General features: G+C 43.2%; 2 protein-coding genes across 2 annotated transcripts in view; both read right to left on the bottom strand.

The window, feature by feature from the left end:
- The window catches only part of LGR6 (leucine rich repeat containing G protein-coupled receptor 6), a 145,527-nt gene that overhangs the window by 106,335 nt on the left and 12,404 nt on the right, over window positions 1-26,788 (bottom strand). The gene's annotated exons all lie outside the window — the stretch shown is intronic.
- LOC114599432 (large ribosomal subunit protein uL15-like) lies at window positions 3,348-3,675 on the bottom strand. Its single transcript, XM_028734672.2, is given in 2 exon segments — window positions 3,348-3,422; window positions 3,424-3,675. Coding segments are annotated over 2 exon segments (318 nt in total). The 5' UTR covers window positions 3,669-3,675; the 3' UTR covers window positions 3,348-3,349.

The following is a 26,788-nucleotide window of genomic DNA, read 5'->3' as shown; positions in this document are numbered from 1 at the left end:
TACTAAGGTGCAGCACAGATTTACAAATAATTTACTTGTGCTAATTTATGCATATAGATGCAAATATAGGAAAAAATACTAGAATTTAAGTAGATATAATGGGGAAGACTATCTGCTCAGCCTCCTGTCCGGGTACTAACTATTGATGGACAACTTCAAGGCCCCTCCTTTTCTCCTTTCTGCCTGATGCAGGTGAAGGGTAACCAGTTTTTTGAGGAAGGCAGTGTAGAATAAATTCAGGACAACTGCCCTGGCAGCCCTGCTGCAATATGGTGCTGTTTCTGTTCTTTTTGTTTAGGCATGCAGACTTGCAAGCAGGCAGAGTGGTGGGATAATACTTGCTTATATATCAGAACCGCCTTGCCCAGATCTGTCTGTTTTGACCCCCAGTGCAATAGCAGAACAACTCACTTTATTGTTAAAAACCTCACCATGCAGCTCCCGTGCTGTGGTTTAATTAGGTATCCTGCCCGCTTAAATTACAACATTCTTTCTGAGCAACAGCCACTGGGTAGCCTTTGGCTGTAACCATACTATGAAAAGAGCAGCCACTCTGTTTCACGGTAGTGCCAAAGCCAATCTGAAACCACAATTATATGTGGCATTACGGTAATAAAGTGGAATGGACGATGGGTGTTGTGCTGCTTATTAAGCCCATGAAGACACGTTTGCTTCAAGCAACAGCAACCAGGCTAGGAACTGTTTTCAAAAGGATCTCTAGCTACTGACTTTCCAGGAAGTCAAATGCGCAAAATACGAAATCAATAATAACTACATATTCAAACTCACACAGTACAGCCTGGTAGTCCATCTAATCTATAGTCTTGTTTGCACCAGTGACCCACGATATCATACCCTCCGACATTTCTCTGATGAAACTAGGGATGTCCTATTCCATAATCACCATCATTTATTTATTCCCCACTCATCTGATTGGGTTGCCCCAGTCACTCTGGGTGGCTTCCAACATATATAAAAACTATACAGGGCTGCCTTCCGTTGTCTTCGAAAGGTTGTATCTCCTTATCTCCTTGGTTGGGGTCGCATAACTCCATACCCTCTAACATTTCTCTGATGAAAATAGGACGACCTAAGGAAAAGCGGGACATTCCAGGATCAAATCAGAAACCAGGACAGCTTCTGCAAATTTGGGATTGTCCCTGGAAAATAGGGACAACTTGGAGGGTCTGCGATATGTCTTTGGGAAGCTCACAAGCAGGGCATGAAGGCAATAGCTCTCCCCTGCAGTTTGTTCTTCCCCAGCACCTGTTATTCAGAGGTGTGCTGCTTCTGACCTGGAGGTAGTATATAGCTGTCGCTGGCAGACTTATCCTCCATTAGTTTATGTAATCCTCTTTTAAAACTATCTAAAACTAGTGGCCATCACATCTTGGGACAGCAAATTCCACAAATTAATGTGTAGAAAGGACTGATCTTTCTTTCTACTGTTTTAACATTACACGGAAAATAGCATTCCCTCTCCCTAATTATACAATGTTGTATTCTCTGCTCAGCCAAGCCATAAATCTCACACTTTGTGCATCATTTGCTGCAGCTTAGATTCAGCAGTCGTTTTAATTACTTTCAAGATTTAACTATTTTCATTTTTTTTTTTAAAAAAAGATTATATGCATATTTCTGTTACATATCAAAACTGCCTGGGGTAGAAATTTGATTCAGTTCACATTTAAAGCCAAAGCTTCCTAATTTACACTTTCCAAACAATATGCAAACTGGAATACAGCCCTCCTTTGAAATTCACCAAAGTTTGCAATGCGGTTCTCCAGCCATGTAACATGCACAAAAATGCATTTGCCAGCGTGAAGTGTGCATAAAAATGCAGAGTGAAAATAACATACAAAAATTCAATATTTTAAGGGAGACGGCTTTGCAGAAAAAGTGTGTTTTTTTCAAAGAATCATAGAATTGTAGAGTTGGAAGGAAAGACCCATAAATGGTTGCCTATCTGTCCATGTAGTCCAACACTCTCTACTCTGATTGGAGGAGGATCCCTGGGGTCTCTTCAAAAACTCTTGCTCATCACCTGCTACCAAAACCTGTAAGTCAACCTGGGAACTTCCATGTGTAATGAATGCGCTCTGAAACTGTGCGTGCAGGATTGCACTCTTGTACCAAAAAGACACAGGAGGAGGAAAGCAATTCCCCACTCACCATGCTTCCTGTGTCTCTGTTAACATGTGACTTCTGGGCTTGGGATCTCTGGACGGTGGGTTTCTGGCTCAGGTCCAGGTTAATGAATGCAAAGATTTTGTCTGAAACTGGCTTTCATCCTAGATCACTGGCTCTCCTGGGATGCTGCTGAGCTCCAAGATGCAGCTTGGCAGAGAAATGTTTTGGGTTGGTTTTTTTTTTTTTTTAAAAAAGGCTCAGCTACAAAGACTCTACCCTCTGGGCTTGCCAGACACTTTCTATTCATTTTAATTTGTGTTTTCAAAGTAGCTTAAAAACCTCGGCAAACTATATCAATAGCCGCTCACAACAGGCAATAAATCCATCCGGAAAGAAGGGGAGAATAGGGTGAAAACAACAGATCCATCATCTTCAGAAAGAAAATTAAACTCACATTGTCATGAGGGAAGGCAGGAGGAACTAATAAGATGAAAGCAGCTGACGTCCTTACAGGAAGCTAAGCTTCACAAGCCACCTTTCCCTCCTAGTTGGTAGGATGACAGGCAGGGAACGTCACACCCCCTCACTCCCCATTTCAGTGTGAGCTGGGAGAGTGGTCCCATCTCTTTGCCACATGGCCCCACTGCTCAAACCACTAGCCCAGGGGTCTGCAACCTTTAAGACAAAAAGAGCCACTTGGACCCGTTTCTGAAGAAAAGAAAAACTGGGAGCCGCAAAACTCATCATTATAAAAATAACCTTTTTGTCACTTTTTTATTATTTCTTTGTTTGACCCCTCAGAATTACTCCTCCTCATAGAAATAAACGTTAAATTAACAAGTTACCTTTTTGTGTGTGTGTGTTCTTCACTCCCCTTCAAAACAGTGACCAGCGTACATGCCCCCTTTCAATGCAGTGACCAGCGTACATGCCCCTTACAATGTAGCGGGCGGGCGGGCGGAAAGGTGACGTCGGGACGGTGCGTGACTAATGCACGCACAGCCCCCATGTGACGTCACAGCCAGTACAGCGCCCGCCACAGTGGGGAGTGTCGGGGTGCACAATGCGCCTCCTCCCCTCGCTAGTATCCGCCCCAGAGCCGCGGCAAAGGTGTAAAAGAGCCACATGCAGCTCCGGAGCCGCGGGTTGCAGACCCCTGCACTAGCTAATAAGGTGGCCCCTTTTTTATGAATACACAGCTGGATACATAGAAAATCCTTTATGCCACTAACACACAGGCACCACCAACTTCTTTGATTTTCTCTTCCGCCTTTCTGCTGAAGAATTTTGAGTCTTGTCTGCTCACTAACAAGTGTCCAGAGTTTATCCAGATTCACTGTAGGACTGAAGTTCTGGTAATGCCTCATACCAACTTTCCCAAAATAACCAGGATGATATTTGTCAAAATTAATTCTGTGGTGGTGCAAACCTCCAGCATTATCACGGCCTCTGGGATGCTTCCTGTGTTTGCCGATACGGCTGTGGCCATGGCTAACACGACCCCTCGGTTTCTTGGTCTTCCTCAGTCTGGAAGGCATCTTGCTGGGCCAGTGTCAAAGGGCATAAGGTGGCCCTTTTCACGGCAGAGAACCCAACACAACATGTGAAGTGGCCAGGCCGAGGGAAAACCTAGCCCAGCACTCCAGAAGTCAATAGAAGCTGAAGCCTGCCAAGACTGTTATGAAGTAACACAATTTTTCTGGTTCTCTATCAGTTTTCCAGCACCAGTTGTTTAGCCATTTAGTTGTGTCTGACTCTTCATGACCCCATGGACCAGAGCACGCCAGGCACTCCTGTCTTCCATTGCCTCCCGCAGTTTGGTCAAACTCATGCTGGTAGCTTCGAGAACACTATCCAACCATCTCGTCCTCTGCCGTCCCCTTCTCCTTGCGCCCTCCATCTTTCCCAGCATCAGGGTCTTTTCCAGGGAGTCTTCTCTTCTCATGAGGTGGCCAAAGTATTGGAGTCTCAGCTTCAGGATCTGTCCTTCCAGTGAGCACTCAGGGCTGATTTCCTTAAGAATGGATAGGTTTGATCTTCTTGCAGTCCATGGGACTCTCAAGAGTCTCCTCCAGCACCACAATTCAAAAGCATCAATTCTTCGGCGATCAGCCTTCTTTATGGTCCAGCTCTCACTTCCATACATCACTACTGGGAAAACCATAGCTTTAACTATAAGGACCTTTGAGGTTTAGCAAATATCTCAACAGGCTTTCAGAGCACGGAAAGTACAGCAGGAAAGAGCCACTGCCCTCACTTCCTGCTTCTGGCTTCCCAGAAGCATCTGGGAGGAAAAGGGTGCTGGATTTGATAGGCCTTCACTTGGGTCATCTTGTGCCTACTCTGCTCCTTGGCACAGTGCTTATTTCTGACTCAGCTGACTCCCACAGAGCCAGTGTGGCGTAATGGTTAGAGTTCTGGACTAGGACCTGGGACAGCAGGGTTTGAATCCCCACTCAGCCATGAAGCTCACAGGGTGACGTTGGGCCAGTTACCATCTAATAAATGTAAATAAGTAAATAATATTTAGAAAATCAATCCAATATAATTCCTGACTGGCTACTTTCTTTCCAAGCCCAGCATAAAACTGCATGCATGACAAATATGTGTTTGCAAACCTGTTATTTATTCAGCTGAAAATGTTCTTTGTCACTTTTCTACTAAAATGGCTTGGAACAAGCATCAAGATGGTCGTAAAAGTCCAGACAAATAATCAGCAATAATAAAATGCAAACTAAGATTAAGTTATTAAAATTTGTTGAAGCAGAATTCAATAAGCACAGCATTAAAATCAACCACTAAAAGACTCAGAGAATCAAGAAATCTTGATTCTGGTTGAAAACTGGTGCATCCCCTCCCTTGTCTGAGTAAGATGTTCTATAAATGGGACAGAACCGGTGAAAAGTCCCCCCCCCCCACACATTATGGGAAATTGCTCAGTTCCTAAAGAAGCAAAGAACGTCTTTAAATATTACAATATTACAAAATGGTACGAGTGCAGGAAGTTGTGTCCCTCGTTGGCAGTGATGTCACAGGCACTGGCAAATAGGTGTCTGCGACATCTACCCTGACCCACCCCACAGAGCACCCAGTATGCTAACTCTGGAGAGAAACTGCATTTCCTAGCTGCAAAGTAATGTGAGAAAAATGCTGGGAAATCTCATTTGCCTGCAACAGGCATGCTTTCTGAGGTAAATACATTTTGCCCCCTGTGGAAAATAAATATCAACCTCTTCTCATTTGTTTGTGTTTGGTGGAGATGTGCTTTTGTTGATGCTGTTATTAACAATTTGGTTCTGTTAGCTATGTTTCTGTTCTAGTTTTTATTATGTATTTTGTGTGTGTGTTTTTATCTTGTATTTTTATGTTGTGAACCACCCTGAGATCTACGGATGAAGGGCAATACGCAACATTAATTAATTAATTTCAAGCTGGTCTCTGACCGTAATAAATTTCATGTTTCAATTAATTAATAATTTTAAGAAGTGCTATTTTTCTAGAAATAGAGGTGCCGGAACACACCCCTGGTCTCTTATAATGGTAATGGCAGCCACTTGAGAGGTGCCGGAACTGAGTTTCTGTGCATTTCAGCTGGAAAAAAAGCCTGATAAAGGTTTTGTGGGTTTTTTTAAAGGTTAAAAGACCCACTTGGCTAGATTTTAAAAATATCTTATGTTCCCTTCATTCATTCACCCTGCTTCAGCTTGCCATTCTAACCAATGAGATCCTAACTTGTGTGGAAAATAAATCTTAAATTGGGATCTCAAAGTCCATACCACTAGAAACTGCCCCCCCCCCCCATGAAACCATCACAGTATAATAATACGTCTCTTGTTAAATTGTTCTCTGAGCAGTGTTTCATATTTAGCTTCCCACCAGCAACCACGAGGTGTCACCACTGTGCAATGCTGGCTTCTAGTGGTGGCACCTACAGAGCACAAGGACTGAGAAACATGTTTCAACCCCATTATGGAAGTGATCAGAATGTTTCTGCATGTGGGGCTCCACATGGCTAGCAAATCCCTTACTGTGTGTGTTGTCCTCCCTCCTTGGAGAGTGTCCACATTCATACCAGCAGCTGAAGTAGCATAGAAGCCAAGAGTACAAGCCATGATGAGCTAGAAGTCTACTGATAATATCTCAGCCCTGCACTCACTGAGTGGCCTTGGGCAACCTACTTTTTAGCAGACTTATAATAGGCGAATAGTTACAGTTGTTCTAGGGATAATGTGTATGAAATGTGTTGCACTATATAATTGCTAAATAATATTGTTCCTTGCCTCTTTCCCCTCACGCCCCGGGAAAGGTACATTCAATGAACCAATAAATAGACTAAAAAGTGCAGCCTCAAAGAATATAGAAGAGGGAGCATTCCGTACAGGAGATGTGAAGGAGCTGGTAATATTTGGCAAAAATATTTGTTATTCTAAAGTTCCATCCCTCTCCTTCTCCACTAACCAGCATGGTAGCTAATTGGCTTCCTCCTGGCCTTTTACAGAGCTGTTAATATTTTTATTAATTGCAGAGGTTTCCAGCTGGCCAGCTAGCTCATGTCTGGACTCACAAGAAAAATTAAGCTGCTGGTTAAGCTGAGATCTGACCCCTTTTGGCAAACCTTCTGAGAAACATTTTCAGAAAACTGGGAAATGAGACATTTGAGACTTTAAATTCAAGGCTGGAGGGGACCTTTTGGAAAGGGGTGGCGCATTTTTGGTTACAGGAACTGACAAATAGATGGCAGATGATTGTAATAGTTTGAGGGCCAATCCCTGCATTCTGGGTTTTTTCATTGGTGGGTTCCTACCAAGTTATTCCTGTTATCTAATGCTTGTAGTTTATAAGGATTTAGGATTATTTTAAAGATTTAGAGCCAAATCAAATAACTTCCTGGGCAGTTTTCAACAGATTCAATCAACAGTGAAAAACAAAGGGCAAGCAATTAACAAAAAAATTTCAGAAAACAGCAACCTGACTCATTGCCCAAAGTGATGGTGCAAAGGGATGACTTCCTTTAGTGTCACTCCTTCTGTGCTGCTTAGAATTCTGAGAAAGAAAGGCATCGGGTGATATCCATTTGTGGCAACCTGCTTGTACAATAGACTTTTGCATGAGCAAATGGTATTTACTCTTCTCCTTGTGGTCCCAAAATATGCTCCAGGGAGTTGGGGAATCCTCTGGACCAGGCTGAGGGTTGTTGTGTTTCAGGGTGAGATTAGGAAGGGGAGTTCAATTGCATTGGCTGGCAAAGGCACTGGATCTTCTTCAAGGGGTGAGAAACCTATGGCGGCCCAGATGTTGTTGAACTACAGTTCCCATCACCCCAGACAACATGAACAATGGTCAGGGATGGTGGAAGCTGCAGCTCAATTTCTGGAGAGCGATAGGTGCCCCACCTCTAATATACGCAATGAACAGATCCATACGATAAGCTTTTATCAAATTTTATATTGTTGTAACTATCATAGCTCACCCAAAGAATTCTGGAAATTATATTTTGGTGGGTGGAGGGTGCTGTGAATTTTCTGATAAGGTTCCTACCCTTCCTCACAGAACTCTTCCTTAGGAAGAGGAAATAATTATGAAACCAATTTAGTTTTCGGGTGTGGATGTGCCTGAGAATCATGGAGCAGCTTGGCAGCACTTTCTCAGAACTACACCAATTTAACCCATTCCTGTGTCACATTTTGAGATGTAGGAGTAAGCTGAGTTTCAGGAATGGTAAAAGTGATTTACAAACAGAAAAAAAAGACTTGTCTCAAATGTGAGAGGACCACATTTGAGACCAGGGATCCCGATTTTCCAGGGACAGTCCCGGAATTATGCAAGCTGTCTCATGATCTCAGAATGTCCCTATTTCCCCTGTCAGTGCCACCGCTGGGTTCAGAGAGGAAGATGAGCCGGCGCTTGTCCCAAATGAAGCATCCCATTGCTTCTTCATGGCTGCCACTGCCGGCCTTGTCCCTTGGGCACCTCGTAGCAGCTGCTGGAGAGTAAGCGAGGAGGAGGAAAGGCGGTCTCTGCCAAGGCCCAGCCCCACGTGAGGTGCTGGCTCTGAGGGGAAGGAAGACAGCAGAGCCACCCTAGTTGGGAAGAAAGTGGGAGTGGAGCAGAGTGCTAGCAGTCTTGGGTTCTGTTTTGGTTTGAATGCTTTGTGTGTCCACCTCTAATCTAGCATTACGTGCTGTGGAAGAGGGGGAGAAAATCTCTGCCCAGTCTTTTCTGTACCATGATGTTATACAGCTCTGTCCAGCCCTGTCATCTTTTTTTCTTCTTCATTCAGAAGGTACTACAAGCCCTTTGACCACATTGGCTGCGTTCTACTGCAACAGGCAGATGGTGAGCCTAATGGGCCCAAGGAGGAGACATTGTTTTTCTTGCAGATATTCTGAGGATTAGCAAAATGGACAAGCAAGGAGTCTTCTCGTAGGGAGTCTTCTTGTTCAGAGAAGTAGTTCTGTCCCCAAATACAATGGGCTCCACATTCCTGGTGGCTGTGAGAAAGCTCCCGGAAAGCTAGGCGTGCAACAGCTTCAGTAATTATGAATTATTCCATTGTGGCCGTTAATGGGAAAGTTGTGTTAATTGCCGTATTTTTTGCTCTATAAGACTCACTTTTTCCCTCCTAAAAAGTAACGGGAAATGTGTGTGCGTCTTATGGAGCGAATGCAGGCTGCGCAGCTATCCCAGAAGCCAGGACAGCAAGAGGGATCGCTGCTTTCACTGTGCAGCGATCCCTCTTGCTGTTCTGGCTTCTGAGATTCAGAATATTTTTTTTCTTGTTTTCCTTCTCCAAAAACTCAGTGCGTCTCATGATCTGGTGCGTCTTATAGAGCAAAAAATACAGTACATTTAGGACAGGGGTTTTTATTCCGGCCAGAGGCAAACCTGATCATGAGATGTTGAGGCTCCAGAAAGCCTTTCCAAATTGGGAAGCTGCAGACAGAGTTTATACAAATATCTTCAGCTTGTCCTGTTCTCAATTATAAGAACACAACAACAACAAGAACAACAACCCTTCTAGGTTAGACCAATGGCCCATCTAGCCAAATATCCTATCTCTAATTACAGTGCACTGGGCCTTATCCCAAAACAAAACAAAACAAAACCTCACTCAGCATTCACTTGGGACTTGTGCTTGCAGCTATGCCTCACACAGCAGGGCTCTCGTGACATGCTAAGATTCAGGATGTCTCTAAGTGTCTTGGATTTCCCAGCCTGACGTCCACAGCTAAACAGAAATTAATCAGCTCCGTTGATTATGCCTGCATAAATGCTTTCCCTGCCCGCTGGTTAATGTTGATGTTAGCTCTAAGAAGAGCACATCATTTGGCCTGACCCTGCCCTGCTGTACTGCAGTTTATCTGCAGATGCCTTGCTTGCTTTCATTCCTCATGAATGCAACCCACACCTCCTCTATCTCTAGAATGTGAAAATGTAGCCAAGCCTGCTGCCTCTTTGGGGAGGAGTCCCTCTATGCCTGGTGCTAGCTTACCCTTCTGAAATATACAGCCAACCTGCCCATCTTCTTTTGCCATCTCCTAGATGTTGATCACATGTATACCAGACATACCTAGCTAAGGCCTCTCAACCAGGTGGCATCTAAGTGCCAGTCTCTGTAGCTTTCTTAGAATTGCTGACCAGACCAAGAACATTGCTATGGACAGGTCCAAACAAGGTTCCATTTGCCGGCCAAAGCCAACCTGCCTATTAAAGTCCCTGCCAGGAACACTTCGTTCTGTCAGGGTACCAGTTGCAGTCTGAAAAGCCAGTAAATTCCAGGCCCAACAAGGATGCACCCTAACCAGTCAGATTCCATACTGGCTTTCCTACAAACGCACCAGAACATAAGAAGAGCGCTGCTAGATCAGTCCAAAGATCCATCTAGCCCAGCATCTTGTTGCCATGGTGGCCAGCCATGGGGAAGTCCTTAAGTAGAACACAGAGTGAAACTGCACTCGCAGTTTCCAGCAATTCCCAGTACAGTGGTACCTCGGGTTACAGACACTTCAGGTTACATACGCTTCAGGTTACGGACTCCGCTAACCCAGAAATAGTGCTTCAGGTTAAGAACTTTGCTTCAGGACGAGAACAGAAATAGTGCAGTGGTGGCGCAGAAGCAGCGGGATGCCCCATTAACTAAAGTGGTGCTTCAGGTTATGAACAGTTTCAGATTAAGAACGGACCTCCGGAATGAATTAAGTATGTAACCAGAGGTACCACTGTATTCAGAGGCATACTGCTTCTGATAGCGGAGGGAGAACATTGCTATCATAGCTAGCTCTTCTTCTTCTTCTTTAGTATATTTATTAATATATTTCTCCCCAGTTGAGATTCAAGGCAGCTGACAACATTTACAAACATTGCAAAACACAACGTAATCAAAACAAACTAGTTCAAAACAATAATTAAAGCACATCAAAGCACATTCAAAACCAGCAATTAAAAACAGTTTGCCCTGACAGCTGCTCACTGACCAGCATTGCCTGCACCTTAATTTTCAAAGGCTTGTCTGAATAAGAAGGTCTTTGCCTGCGAGCGGAAGGCTAACAAAGAGGAAGCCAGTCTAACCTCTCTTAAGAAGGAATCCCACAACATGGCAGAAGCCACAATAGTTGCCTTTGGAAGCCTCATCCTCCATCCTTGGCTAGCCAAATCCTGCCCTGCCCCTGCCCAAGCTGGTTGCAACACCAGGAGTTACCCAGGGGACCTAAGATTTCTTAAATCAATAGTTGGCAACCCTATTACTCATAATTTAGCTAATATTTGGGCTTTACCAGTTTTCCTGCTCAGGAGATTGGCTGATAGGGGTGCCATTAAGAAACAGAGAGAGAGACTGCGCAGAATACCGGGCCATTAAGAGCAATTGACAATGCAAAGACTGTCTTCATCATTCCCTGGCTCTTGAGTAGTGGACAGATGAGAGAATTAGGAGGGAGGAAGTCACCAGGGTTACAGGAGGTGTGATGTCGCTACAGAAGAAAGGGTCCTTTTGCAGGTGTTTTTTTTTGAAAAGCGTGAGGACAGCAATAGAAATGTTTTAATAAATAAAATGGAACTTTGCTGGATCTAACAGCCAAACTATGCAGTGAATATCAGCCATGTCCCACCTTTCAATCTGGGATAGGGGATGTAGCACTGGGAGAGGGGGAATTAACTCTCCCCACCCACATGCCACTTTCCCATTGAAAATCACCCTCCTCTAGCTGCTATTTGTTCAGTGGGCATCTATATATTTTAGTCCTTACGGTAAACTGGCAACTTTGGAGAGGAAAATAGTGCCTGGGGAAAGGATTATATCCTCCGTTTCTCAGTACCATGGTCCTAATTCAAAGTAGCACCCCCCCCCCAGCTGCTATATTAACAACACTTTTTTTTTAAGGAACTCGTATTCATGGGTCTCCTGCATTATGTCTACTTTGGAACTTATTCACACATGACTGCTTGCATTTCTCCAAGCTCATCGTCCACCTCTCTGGACATGTCAGCTGAAATGATCCAAAGTGCACAAGTCTCAGACTCTTGTCCCATGAATTTTGCTATCAAATGGGTACCCCGAAGCTGAGCTCCATAGAAAAGATTTGTGCCTTCAATGTAGGTGGCAAATTCATCACGGTGGGCAGGACATGACTCATTCTCTGGGAAAAGGCAGCTTATTTTTTTTACCAGTCTGTTTACCATCTCTCTTGGATAGTGTTTGGCATGTGCTATGAATCTCATTTCCTACACAGATGCAAAAGTTGGTACACAACCCTTCTGCTCAATTCAATCTGGCACTTTCCTCTTGGAGCTATAAATATTGACCCCTGCTGAAATTATTACTCTGGGCAAGGTGAAATTTGACAAGGATCAGAAGCTGAAATTGCACATGTTGAAAGTCTTTCCTACCCACCCAGCCTTCCCCAGCCACTAGCCAACAATAAGTGAGCCAATGTAGTATAATTGATCGAGTGCCTGAAATGGGCTGCGGAGACCTGGGTTCAAATCCTCACTCAGCCTTTATAAACTTACTGGGTGATCCTGAATCAGTCACTCACTCTCTCTCAGCCTAACCTACCTCATCATTAGAGAAGTACGGTGGGATAACTCCACCCTGAGGTCCTCAGAGTGTGACAAAAATAATAATAATCATTCTGTCTTCACTTTTGTACATAAACTGCTGGAAGTGTTACACGAGGCCTGTAATTAAAGTGAAGAGCTGGTCACCCCCAGCAACGTTTTCCTCAGATATAAAAGGGTCTAGGTCTGCTTTGCAGCAACTTTCTTTGACAGTGTAATTGCTATTCCCCTGTTTTTTTCTGGGAGCTAAACACAAAGGGGCCAAGTCCTGTCTCCTTCGTGTCTATGCATCTATTACAATAACAAATAAGAGCTGCCTTGTGGTTCTGTTTGTCTAAGAAGGTGGGGAAATGGATGGATCAAAAAGAGTTGGGTCACACAGGGTGGTGCTTGTTACAGTCCGTTGGATTACTATAGGATGTGTGAGAGAGGACTAGGCAGCTGTTTCCAAGAGTCAGCACAACAAGTAATACAGAATATGACGGTATGTTCACAACATAATATATCAGGCAAGTTAAATCTGGGATTTAGAGATGTGAAAAGGGTCATTTGTTTGAACTCTGTTAATCTGTATAAAAGGCTCAAGGTGGCTGGTCCCAGGACCCCACAGTGTCCCCTTCCTTTATAAAGGTTGTCTCTATCCCAGGATGTGGCAGCACTCTATAATGTATGTCTCCAATTTCAGAGCATGGCACAGCTCCATAGCACTGTACTGGAGAGACATTGAGGTAAAGGTAAAGGACCCCTGCGGGAGGCAGTGGAAGACTGCGGGAGGCAGTGGAAGACAGGAGTGCCTGGCGTGCTCTGGTCCACGGGGTCACGAAGAGTCGGACACGACTAAACAACAACAAAAGGACCCCTGACAGTTAAGTCCAGTCGTGAACGACTATGGGGTTGCGGCGCTCATCTCGCTTTACTGGCCAAGGGAGCCGGCGTTTGTCCGCAGTTTTTCCAGGTCATGTGGCCGGCATGACTAAGCCGCTTCTGGCTAAACCAGAGCAGCGCACGGAAACAATGTTTACCTTCCCGCCAGAGCGGTACCTATTCATCTACTTGCACTTGCCATGCTTTCGAACTGCTAGGTGGGCAGGAGCTGGGACCAAGCAACGGGAGCTCACCCCGTCACAGGGATTCGAACTGCTGACCTTCTGATCGGCAAGCCCTAGGCTTAGTGGTTTAGACCACAGAGCCAACCACGTCCCTAAAGAGACATTACAACTCCCTTATTTCTTGCAAATTTACTTTTGGCAACTCTACCTGTCTTCCTTGAATCCAATTTCCATAAGGAGGTTAAGCAAGTTTTCTTAACTCAGTCTTGCTCCCCTTGTAACCATATGCATTTAACACACCAGAGACTGTCCTCTCCCACCCAAAGGAAAGAAGAATCAGAAAATGCTCACAATGCTAAAAGGCCTGTCAGTTTGGATGAAGGTTTGGCAGTGGTGGAGGCGGGCAGAAGCATGAAAGGAACGTGCATTTCTAGGTGATAGGCTAGTACTCATTGGGGGATTTTTAATGCAACAATATTTTTGTTAGGTCACTTTGCATATTGGTTTAAAAAACCCCAAAAAAACCGAGAAGATCAACAAAGCAATCAGAATCAAAGCTGTGTTCATACACATGCATCATCCAAGTTAAGATTTTGCAGATAGTAATAAGAAATTCATGTTCTACTTTTCAAAAGCCAGTGAGATTCTTGGAAGATGGAGAACAGAATATTCACCTTAGCTTCATGTGACCAGTTAGACTCACAGCAACCATAAACTGTGGGATCTAACAGAAAATCCTGCACTTTAGAGAAATAGTACAAAACCACAGCAAAAAGGGAAAGGAAAAATATCTATCCAGAAGTGGAGAGAATGGGTTTTTGATTTACTATATTCAGAGCTTACCATGGCTTCATCATACCTTACACTTTGAGCGTGTATACCCAAGATTTTTGCAAACGTGCATCTTAAAATGAAAACTGTGAATGTGACAAACAGGTGTTTGAAAACCTATATTCCATGCAGGTATATATTGGCTTTGGCTCTTTGTAGGGTGGCAAACCCAGTGTTGCTGCTGCCTAATGTGTGTACTGGCCAAGATGGTTGTGGAAGGGAGAGATGGTTAGATGTGGTAGTGGTCTAAACATAATGAGGTTTGGCCAGTACTGCATTAACCATCTTTCCCTTCCACAACACATTGCATAATCTTCCCCTCTATATTTATGTAAGCAAAGCAACAACAACACAGAGGGTGACAACAACCTTCAGGAATGTAGTCAATTGTTATAACCATTCAGCTGCTGCTCTTTGGGGTCATTCCTTATATCTTGTTTTCTAAGGCTGGTTCACACAATATAGCTTTTTTTGCATGTTAACATTTGGCTGCCCTACGGAAAACTAGCAGTTGTTTTTGAGTATAGGAAGCTGATACGTAACATTCCTTAAAAAAAAATGGATATACAAGTTACCTTACAGATGGGTATATTAAAAGTTACTGAAGATGCTCAACAAGTGATGGAAGCAAACAGAATTAACGAATTTTCACTTGTTTTCCCACTTTTGCAATGGCCATAGCAGGTCATCTATCTCCCCTTGCAGCATCAGCTAAGGTAGATGTTATACAGCATCGTCTCCCCCCAGGTACGAACTTGGCATATTAAGTATCTAAACCATTCACATTCTGTGACAATGTCATCCTGCAGTAATGTACGTCACTGGGGATTCAATGCCATGGATTCAAAACCAATAATACTGAATTCCAGTGGTTTGTTACTGGCACCTAACAACACATACTGAAAAATATAGACATGCATATCAATGTGTTTTATGGGTGGAAGTTGCTTTCATGTACGCAGGGAACAATATAGTTTAGACACAGCACATACATACATTGATCAGTCCTAAGGGGGGAAACTACCATTAACACACCCTTGCATGTAGCACACATGTAGCACCTCAACCCTTTAAAAAATGAAAAGCAGCCTCAAGGTGGACACTTACACATTGTCCCCGCCCCAAAAAAAGGCAAAAGAGAAGGGTGGTTTGTATAAATATGCATGTGTTGATTTATATGTGTAAATGCCATGTCATGGATGCTTGAGTTGAGATTTCTGCATTGCAGAGGGTTGGACTAGATCGCCCTTGAGGTCTCTTCCAACTCTACAATTCTATTATTCTAAGTATGACAGCCTCCAACAAAGCATAGCAACCCTGCTTAAGAATGATGGAGACAACGCTCTGTGCTCTGTTTGCCAATGCGACCAAAATCTAGGCAAGGCTTCCCTTCCTCAGTCTGCTGGCAAACCACCGATCTGGAACTTAGGATCTATTCTGACATCCAAAAAAGTTGCTGCGAAGGTTCGCACTCCTTTTGCCATGCCCCAGAGGCCGGTTATAAACATCCATCCAAAGTGCTATCAAAGTTTCACACACCAGCCTAGGGAAAATGAAAGCAAATCTTGAAATCCAAACCATACTTGGAAGGACAGTCCAATCTGGGTGCTGAGGGAAACCTGAGCTTGGTCCCTGCAAGGTTTTGCAATGTCTGTGGAGTCTGACTCAGTCAACACTGGTGCTGTCATAACTGGGTCACAGCCATGCCTGGTGCCTGGTTTAACTTAAGTCTTCCAGTACTAATAGGATCTGAATGCAGAACAAGACGAAGGGAAATTCATTTAGACTGAGTGGCAAGGTCTTTGTAGTGCCACATGCCCCGTTGATTATCAGGAGAGAAAGCCAAAGTTAATTACCATCTTCTCAGCTCTCAGGATGCCTGGCTTCTGAGTTAAGAGGAGGATATGATCAGTGACACAAATTGAGGTGTCAGTTGTAATATCCTGGACCCACCCAAAGTTGGAAAATGGGAAATGGCAATTGGGAATGAAGAGGTAGGGATGGGGGAATCTGACCATTCTGATTTCTTGCCAGTTTCTCATTTTCCTAATCTTAAGTTCTATTCTTCATGTTTCCACATCAGCTTGCAAAACGTAAGAAAAAATTCCTCATGAAAATTCATCAGCATCTTAGTGAATATCCCCTAATATAAAAACTTTTGCAAAGCAATTGCACTTAACCTATGCATTTATCTATGCTATTTTCACTAATACATGCATTCTTCTGCACACTTTATCCCAGTATATGCATTTGGACACATTAGGTGCAAAATTCAGAGAAAAGCACATTTCAAAGGATGGCCATGTTTTGGTTCATGTACTGTTTCGAAAAATGGAAATACAGTAGCTTTTCCTTTAAACGCAAACTGAATCAAATTTCTCCCCATCCCCTAGACCAGGCATGGCCATCATCCCTGACCACTGGTCCTGTTAGCTAGGGATGATGGGAGTTGTAGTCCCAAAACATCCGGAGGGCCAAGCTTGGCCATGCCTGCTCTAGACAGTATAGGGACCTGGCTTGAGAACCACTTACTAAATTTCTGTCGAGAGCCAAGTTAGTCTATAATTCTCCCCAGTTGCCTGTCCAATTCACCTAGTCTGCTCTACCACTTCTGAATGATCAATTCCTAGGTATTATAACAAAACGTTTTTCAACAGAGCTCAATCATTTACACAAAGGTATCCTGCTTGGGGACCTTAACGGGGTCCCAGTGCCGGAGTTGGATAGGAGCGAAAAGAGAGGGAACTCAGATAGGGGAAAGCTGCCGAAATCTTTTAAAGACCTGGAGGAGAATCTGGATCTAATCGATGTGTGGAGGTATAAAAATCCTACCTCCAAGCAATTCACTTACTATTCAGAACCTCATCAAAGCTGGGGAAGAATAGACCAAATTTGGGCGACAAGAAATCTTATATTAAGAGTAAAAAGATGTGAAATCTTACCCAGGACGCTTTCTGATCACTGTGCACTGGTTATGGAAATTAAAGGGGGATCTAAGGGACAATTTAGATGGAGGCTGGATGAAAATCTATTGGATATAGACGATGTGAAAGAAAAGGTTAAAGGCGCCCTGAAGGAGTATTTTGACTGGAATCTGAAGGGGGAACCCACCATAGATATGGTATGGGATGCCAGTAAGTCGGTCATGAGGGGTATCCTAATTCAACAAAATAATTACAGGAGGAAAATGCGAGAACAAAAGAAAGTAGAAATTCTTACAGAATTGAGAAACTTTGAGAGGAAATTGACCATAAATCCAGCAGATGAGGAGGTTATTCGTGCTATAAAGGTGCTGCAGGCCCAGTATTCAGCTATATTAAGCCAAGAATCGGACTGGAGAATCAAATATATGAAGCAGAGGTATTTTGAATCGGCGAATAAAATGGGAAAGTTGCTTGCGTGGCAGCTGAGGAAGAGGAAAAAGCAAAATGTGATAAGTAAGATAATGATGGAAGATAATATTATTGAAGATCCAGAGGAAATAGAAAAAGGGTTTGTTCAGTTTTTTGGAAAGTTATATGAGAGAGGGACAGAAGATAGAATAGAAATTGAAAGATACTTGGAGCAGGATAGAGGAAAATACATCTTAGAAGAGGACAGAGCGTGGTTAAACAGGGAAGTTACTGTAAATGAAGTTATTGAGGCCATTAATAGGATGAAAAACGGTAAGGCCCCTGGGCCAGATGGTCTGCCCTCAAAATATTATAAAACACTAGGAGAACTCCTTGCTCCGGTGCTTAGAGATGTTATTAATAATATCCTCCAGGGAGGGAAAATTCCTGGCTCCTGGAAGGAGGCATATATAACTTTGGTTCCAAAATCAGAAACTGAGAAAACAGACATAAAAAATTTTAGGCCAATCTCTCTGCTTAATAATGATTATAAGATCTTTGCCGATATAATGGCTAGTAGACTGAAGAGGCTATTAATGAATCATATACATAAAGACCAGGCGGGATTTCTTCCTAATCGTCATCAGAAAGACAACGTTCGTCATATATTAAATATTATTGAATATTTAGAAACAAGGATAGATGTCCCAGCCGCCCTTATCTTTATAGACGCCGAAAAGGCGTTTGATAACGTTTCCTGGGAATTCCTATTAGTATGCTTGGAAAAGGCAGGTATTGAAGGCCCCTATTTGAAAGGCATCAGAGCAATATATTCGGAACAACAGGCTATGCTGATCATAAACAACAACCTGACCAAACCATTTAAGATTGAAAAAGGTACAAGACAGGGTTGTCCTTTGTCCCCCTTGCTATTTATAATGGTCTTGGAAGTCATTGCAAACAGAATAAGAGATGCTGGGAATGTGAAGGGTATTAGAATTGGAAGGAAAGAATTCAAGCTAAAGGCCTATGCAGATGACCTAGTCCTATCCCTGGAAGAACCATTGGACAGCGTTTGCAAGTTGATTGAATTGTTAGAGGATTTCGGCAGACTGTCAGGATTTAGACTAAATAGGAAGAAAACAAAAATTTTAACAAAGAATCTGGCCAATGAAGATAAAAACCAATTGGAACAAAAGACGGGCATTAAAATTGTGAATAAGGTAAAATATTTAGGAATTTGGCTATCTCCAAAAAATATAAATTTGGTTGAAGATAATTATGACAAGATTTGGCAAGAAATTAAAAAAGATCTGGATACCTGGCAGAGGCTGAAGCTCTCATGGACGGGGAGGATGGCGGCGATCAAAATGTGTATCCTTCCAAGGTTATTGTTTCTGTTTCAAAATATCCCGATAATTAAGGGCATCACTCGTTTTAGCAACTGGCAAAAAATATTGACTAAGTTTATCTGGCAGGGGAAGAGAGCCAGGATAAAGTTTAAATACCTGACAGATGCAAGAGAGAGAGGGGGGTTTGCGGTACCGAATCTAAAGTTATATCACGAGGCAGCCTGTTTAAGTTGGTTAAAGGAGTGGGCCACCCTTAGGAATACTGATTTATTGGATTTGGAGGGCTTTGACATTAGGTTCGGGTGGCACGCTTACCTGTGGCAGGGGAAAGGTGAGGTGCATAGAGGGTTTTCAAGCCATATAATTAGAGGTTCACTTTTGGCGGTGTGGAATAGATATAAAAAATTGATTGAAAAAGGGACCCCCTGGTGGCTCTCCCCAGTGGACATCATTAGATTAAAAAAACCAAACATGACGGAGGAAAGATGGACCTATGAGGATCTTTTGACAAAGACAGAAGAGGGTTGGAAGATAAAACCTTATGATGAGCTGAAAGATAAGATAAAAGAATGGCTACTCTTTCACCAGATTAACGCACTGTGGGGTGAACACAAGAAACAGGGGGTGAGGGATAAAAAATCAAGATACCAGGTGGAAATCCTAGAGAGTAATGATAAACACCTCTCTAAATTATATAAACAACTATTGGAATGGGATACAAGAGAGGACTTGGTGAAGGGCGGGATGGTAAAGTGGGATAGAGACCTAGGATATAATATTGATTATAATAAATGGCGAACACTTTGGGGGAAGGGTATGAAATTCACAGCGTGTGCAACCCTCAGAGAAAACTTAGAGAAGATGGTGTACCGTTGGTACCTGACTCCAGCAAAGTTAGGAAAGATGTATAAGACCGTTGATAATTGCTGCTGGAGATGTAAAGATAAGATTGGGACTTTTTTCCACATGTGGTGGACTTGTGAGGTAGTAAAGGAATTCTGGGGAATGATTTATGATGAACTGAAAAAAATCTTAAAATATAACTTCCCCAAAAAACCTGAATTGTTTCTTCTGGGTATGATCGATGAGGAAATTAAAAAACCGGATCGAACCTTCTTCCAATATGCGTCAGCTGCAGCCAGGATCCTAATTGCACAAAAATGGAAATCTCCAGATATTCCCACGATCGGAGAGTGGCAAGTGAAATTATATCAATACATAGAACTAGCGAGATTAACTCAGAAAATAAGGCAAAATAACACCATGAAACATAAAGATGAATGGAAGAATTTTTTAATTTATGTTAAGAATAATATTGGCATTAATAATACAACAGCAGAAGATAGTTAACACCCTCGATGTATAATACAATTGTAAACTCTACTGTAAAGATTATATGATGGTTATGTAATTCCATACTAAGTTGAACGGAAGTTTGCTTCTTTTTCGCTTCTTTCCTTTTTCTTCCTTTTTCTTTTTCTTTTCTTTTGTCTTTTTAACTCCTTCATCTTATTCCAATCTGGAATAAGATAGGAAACTTTGTAATTCGTTCTCTTCTTTTTTTCTGTTTCTTTTACCTTTTTAACTGTGTGTATATATGTATCTGATTTATGATGTGTAACGTGTAATTTTTTTCTAATAAAATCTAATAAAAAAAATAATTAAAAAAAAAAATTTACACAAAGGTAGATGAACATCTGGAATACCTTTAACGTTGATTCCCTTTTCGTGCCTCTAGTATTATTTGCAGCCTTTGACTGTCCACCTCAGTCACTATGGTTGGATTGTTTACCAGATCCTTATTTCTGTGTAATGTTCTATATTATTCAAATCCTAGGAACTGAGAGTCCTGTAGATCAGATTTTCAAGGGACAAATGGACTGCAAGACGAATGGGTAGGTTGCAAAACCTACCAATTCATCATCATCATCACTATTATTTCATGAACCATCTTTTACACGCACCTCAAGGTCAATTACTAGATAAAGTAAAGGGACCCCTGACCATTAGGTCCAGTCATGACCGACTCTGGGGTTGCGGCGCTCATCTCGCTTTATTGGCCAAGGGAGCCGGCATACAGCTTCCAGGTCATGTGGCCAGCATGACTAAGCTGCTTCTGGCGAACCAGAGCAGCACACGGAAACGCCATTTACCCTCCCGCTGGAGTGGTAAATACAGCTTTTAAAATAAAAAATAAATACCGAAAAACCACACCACCAAATGAACACCTAAGGCAGAGACATTTTCATCCAGTTAGAAAATATTTTTATCCTACTCCTCCATCCAATATGATGCTAGTATGTTTCACCGTGCAGAGTAAATAGCACCACCTGCTGACGAGGGGCAGATCAGGGAAATGGCATGGCATGAGAGGGTTAATACCCTCCTACTCTCACACTCTGATCCCAATCTGAATTAGGTTCCTCTGTGGCCACATTTACAATACTTTTTAAAAAACAACAACCCAAAACCAGTCCAACAACTGCGAGAGTGCTAATCACAGATCTCTCAACATCACATGTGGTTTGGCCCCTGAGTCAAACATACCTGGCTGCTTCAACCTTTCTTGAAAGGATTTTCCTTTTATCACTCTCACAGCTATTCTCTGAATGTCAGCAAAACAATGTTGGGGTAAGCCCTATCTGGCCAGATCCAACATGAGAGGAAGTTAAGTGTTCCAAAGGAAGGAAGACAGAGGAGTTAATGAGCCTTCCTTTTCATTAAGAGAAAATTAGTAGTAAAAGTAAAAAGCTGTTATGTGACTCTCCTCATTTTTTTAAAAAATGTCAAGACTGTTTACTTAAGGGAGCAGCAATTGCTTTTGAGTGGAAAACATGAAGTATATGCACACACACATTCCTTCTCTGTGTTCTTCGTACGAAGCTGGTCCATGAAAGAAGCTTTATAGCTTGCATTTATATGGTGGGGCTTCACTATCAGTAGCTGTATGAAGCTATGAGTCCTGAACTCTTATTGGCTTTGCAGCAGACAAGATGGGTTATGATAGGAGTGAGACAAAATGCTGATTCCCATCCTAGGGCAGGCCTGAGTACAGGCTCCGATTGGCCATAGAAAGAGGCAGAAGTTAGGAAAGCAGTGTTGTATAGCAGTATATGCCACCCTGAGCCCCTTGAAGGAAAGGTGGGATATAAATGCAATAATAAATAAATATAAACTGTGGATTTTGCTTGTAACAAGGGCCACTTACAGTGGGAAGAGAGACCTCCAGGGGCTTTCCATGTCCTGTGGTAACAGGAGAACCTGAGAACATAACGTCTGATGAGACGTGGACATAAAACAGCCAACTAACCTGTTTTAGTCATTTTTAACTTGGTGGAGAAGAAATGTTTGCGTCCAGCTGCCGCAAGATATATGCCTTGCCTCATCCCATACCATCCTTTTCATGGTGCTCCACCACTAGGAGGGCACCACTGCCTGGTGATGCCTTTTGAAGGTCCGTCCCTGGAAGCTTATGGGTATTTTGTAACATTTGCAGTATTTGCATTTATTTACAAATGCGCAGGTTGAGCATACATAGAGGCACATGCTTAAACACTCCCAACAGTCCACAGCTCCCACATCTGATCTCCAGGGACACAGGCAGCACCTCCAAAAGATGTATAGATTCCAAAAGACAGCTCCCTGCTTCTTCTTCTTCTGTGCCCGGGGCAGTTTTTTCCACTGAGGATACTTGAGAATAATTCCCACTGAACTCAACAGGAGCTTTATCCTAAGTAATCATATTTAGGATTTGGCTGCAATTCTTAATATCTATTTATTTCTTTTAAAGAAGCAAATTTGCTGTTGCTCCCCTTATAAAGGCTCTTTCCCCCATACATATATTTTTTTGAAAAAAGGGACAGAACTTATCACTTGGGCACAAAGCTCTGCCTTCGCATAACACACGGAGATGGTAGAAATAAAGCCACCTAACAATCACATGCAAGCTTTTGAATGTACCAGAACTCTTCTCCAGGCTGGATGTTAAGCAATAAACAAATACATAAATGGGGAAGGTGGAAGGGAAAAGGTATTACTGGGAATGACAGAAGCTCGTGTTTGTAACACTCTCCAGATATAATGGAGGAGGCATTTTGCAAGCTTAATCAGGTTAGATAAGTCTGCAAAGCTCCTTCTCCCTTTGAACTGTTACGAAGTACAGACACAGGGTTCCAACAAGGCCAGCAACATCTTTCTATCTCCCTGTCTCTCTCACTTTTCTTTCTCTGTTTAATATCCAGCCTGAATAAGAGTTCTGGTAAACTCAAAAGCTTGCACTCCATGTTGTCGTTTTGGGTCAGCCTCCTACACACACACTGCTTGACTTATGTATCTGCCTTGGTAGCTCAGTTGGTAAAGCATGAGATGCTTAATCTTAGCGATGTGGGTTCTAGCCCCATGTTGGGCAAAAGATTCCTGCATTGCAGGGGCTTGGACTAGATGGTCCTTGTGGTCCCTTCCAGCTCTATGATTCTATGTACAGTGGTACCTCGGTCTACGAACAGCCCTGTTAAGGAATGATTTGGACAACTAACTCCGCAAAACAGGAAGTAGGTGTTAGCGAACTTTGCCCTGGAAGACAAACGGAAGCCGAATGGTGGAAGGGCACCAGTGGCGAGAGGCCTCAGTAGAGAAAGCACGCCTCGGTTTAAGAGCGGACTTCCGGAACAGATTAAGTTCGTAAACCGAGGTACCACTGTATATTTTTTTCTAATGAACCAGCTGCTTAGGCTTTTTGACTCTTTTTTCTTTGAAGGCACCCATCGTGTGTTTTCTACATGCTATACATAAAGGTAAAGGGGCCTCTGACCATTAGGTCCAGTTGCAGACGACTCTGGGGTTGCAGCGCTCATCTCGCTTTACTGGCCAAGGGAGCAGACGTTTGTCCGCAGACAGTTTTTCTGGGTCATGTGGCCAGCATAACTAAGTCTCTTCTGGAAAATCAGAGCAGCACATGGAAACGCCGTTTACCTTCCCGCCGGAGCAGTGCTTTCAAGCAGTGCTTTTGAACTGCTAGATTGGCAGGAGCAGGGACCGAGCAACAGGAGCTCACCCCATCGCGGGGTTCGAACCGCAGACCTTCTGATTGACAACCCCTAGGCTGTGTGGTTTAACCCACAGCGCCACCCGCGTCCCTCATGCTATACATAGAACAACCCAAAATATGGAGAACCCATCAATAGAATGGGCAGATGGCCGAACATGACATTGTGAGATCTAGATGGCGGTACTCAGGGCATGCAGAGCGCGCTGAACCAAACCCCCTTCCCTCTCTGGAAATGATCATCCTTCTCTCTCTCCCTCACACAATCTCACAGACACACACACCTTTCCTTAGTCAACAGGAGGTATTTCCTTTCTATTTCACTCCCATGCAGATCCTTTTTTTTCTGAAGCAGGCCGGGTCCCGACAAGATGCTGCCGCGCCTGGGCCTCGCCTTCCCTTTGAACATGGGGGAATGTTATTAATTGCCCGCCCTGGGGGAACATTCTCGGCTGGAAACTATTCAGTCTCCCCGGGGTCCCTTTGTAGTGGGACCTGCGGCTGCTCCTGCCGGGAGCCAAGAGGTTCCAAGAACGGCTCCCACACGTACAGGTGTGCCTGACTCACTCCCCCCCACCCACCCATAGGGGCTCCTTTCATTTGAAAAATCCTCTCCCTTCAAGCAGGGTTTAGGCAGAAGTTCTGGGATGAAGACGGGCAGAAGAGCCAGGCAATTTTAACCAAGGGTGGGGGGTGGGGAAGAAGGCTCTACATTTTCCTCAGAACCCATTGTTTTTTGTCGAGGCAATGATCCCCTATTCCATGTCATTACAAGCCATGGAAATAATGTGGGGTGCTCTGATCCTGTAGCTAACTGTTATGTTTGAATGATTTTTTTTTTAAAAAAATCCTCTGAACAGCCTTGTAAGGTAAGTTATTTATTTACTTAAACTCAGATGGGTGGGGTATAAGTAATAAAATTGTTATTAGTATTAGTATTATTCGCTCAAGCAATATAATAAAATCACAGAGAGACATAAAATATTATTATTAAAATGTATTTAATAATAATAATAATACATTGGAGGAGCCCATTTAGTCCGATGCATTACCCACAACAGGTTATACCATGAGGTTCTTGACTGGTTTTGCTGCAACAAAGAAATACCCATAGAGTGCTCCAACAATGAACATAGGAACTGCCTTGCTGGATCACATCAAGGTCCATTTAATTCCGTTTCAAACAGCAGCCAGGCAAATGTCTCTGGGCACCCACAAAAGGCAAGAAGAAGAAGAGGAGGAGTTTGGATTTGATATCCCGCTTTATCACTACCCGAAGGAGTCTCAAAGTGGCTAACATTCTCCTTTCCCTTCCTCCCCCACAGCAAACACTCTGTGAGGTGAGTGAGGCTGACAGACTTCAGAGAAGTGTGACTGGCCCAAGGTCACCCAGCAGCTGCATGTGGAGGAGCGGAGACGCGAACCCATTCACCAGATTACGAGTCCACCGCTCTTAACCACTACACCACACTGGCTCTCACGGAAAGGGACGGCCTTGCTACCCTGCAGTTTGTACTATGAGTACCTCTGTACAAGGAAGTTCCAGTCAGTTACATTGGCCAACAATCATACCTGAGGATGTAATTCAATCTAATCATACCTGAGGATGTGATTTCAGTCTAATGCATGGACTAGAGCACTTCAGTTTTTGCACTTCTATGAATTTTGAAATGTGGTTACCTCAAACAGACCAAAAGTGTTTCAGAAATACATGCTTTAGGGTAAAAATGCGTATTAGAATTTATAAATGGAACAAATACAATAGAAAACAACGCAAATTTTCATTTCCCCCCATTAATCACAGACAGATGTGGGAACAGCTCAGAAACATCTTACGAATGAGCACAGGCCCAACACACATGGATCAGAAACAGCAATCCATACATTTCAGTCAGGGTGCCAACTCATGGCAGCTGAGCCCTTTTGCCCCCCCCCATGCCACCAAAAATCAGGGGGCAAAGGAGGCAGAGCGCAGAGCTGAGTGTGGCACAACTTCAGTGGCCGACTCCTTCTCCTCCTGCTGCTACTGCAAAGGGTTCAAGCACCCCCTGCAGATGGCAGCAGCAGGAAGAGGAGGAGCTGCCGGCCACTGAAGCAGCACTGCCACTGCATTCGATTCTACCCCTGGCTCCTCCCAATGTCCCAAAGTTGTGTATGCGATGTTGGTACACCACACACACAACATCGCCCTCCTCCCCCAATTGCCCTCGCAAGCTGGCACATCTGATTCCAATTAATAGGTGTTGACAGACCTATCCTTGATGAGTTTGCCTCATCCTTTCTAAAAGCATCTCAGCTTTTAAATTGTGTGGTAGTTATTTCCATAAATTGATCCTATATTACTGATGCATCTTTTAGCACTGGTTTAAGGATTGCAACAAGGCAATGCACATGAAGCCCTTGGAACAACTTGAAAGCTCTATACAAATGTTAAAGGCAATATCATTGCTATTTTGCATGGAAAAGAACTTCTTTGAACCTCTTCTGCCACTCATTTCCATTGCGTTCTAGCCAAATTCTAGAATTATTAGGGAAAGAGGGAGGAAGAAAACTTACTGCACCTTTCCCCCCCACACCATATAAAATTTTATGCCGTTCAATCATCCCCCTGTCCCGTTTTCTTTACAACAACGAAGAGCTAAGCACTCAAGCTTCTCCTTATTTTACTTATATTTATTTCACAAAAATTGTATGCTGCTTAATTTTAAAGAAAATCTCTAAGTGGTTTCCTTGTAGGGAAGTGCTCACAACTCCTTGACCATTTTAATACTCTGCACCTTTTCCAATTCTATAATATCTGTTTTGAGACAACACAAGCAGAACTATGTGCAATATTCTAACAGCACGATCCTATGAATGTTCAATCCTATGAACGTTCAAGGGAAAGCAAGTCCAGTGCTGGGTTGGAAATGCTTCTGGAACAATATCTATGTACCAGCTCTGTGCCCTGCCTGTTACTGGAAACTATGCCAGTCCTGACTATGTACTGTCCTG

Source organism: Podarcis muralis, chromosome 5, assembly GCF_964188315.1.
Source record: "Podarcis muralis chromosome 5, rPodMur119.hap1.1, whole genome shotgun sequence".
Classification (NCBI taxonomy): Eukaryota; Metazoa; Chordata; class Lepidosauria; order Squamata; family Lacertidae; genus Podarcis; species Podarcis muralis.
The sequence above is the reverse complement of the archived record's forward strand: the minus strand, read 5'-3'. Positions and strand labels throughout refer to the sequence as shown.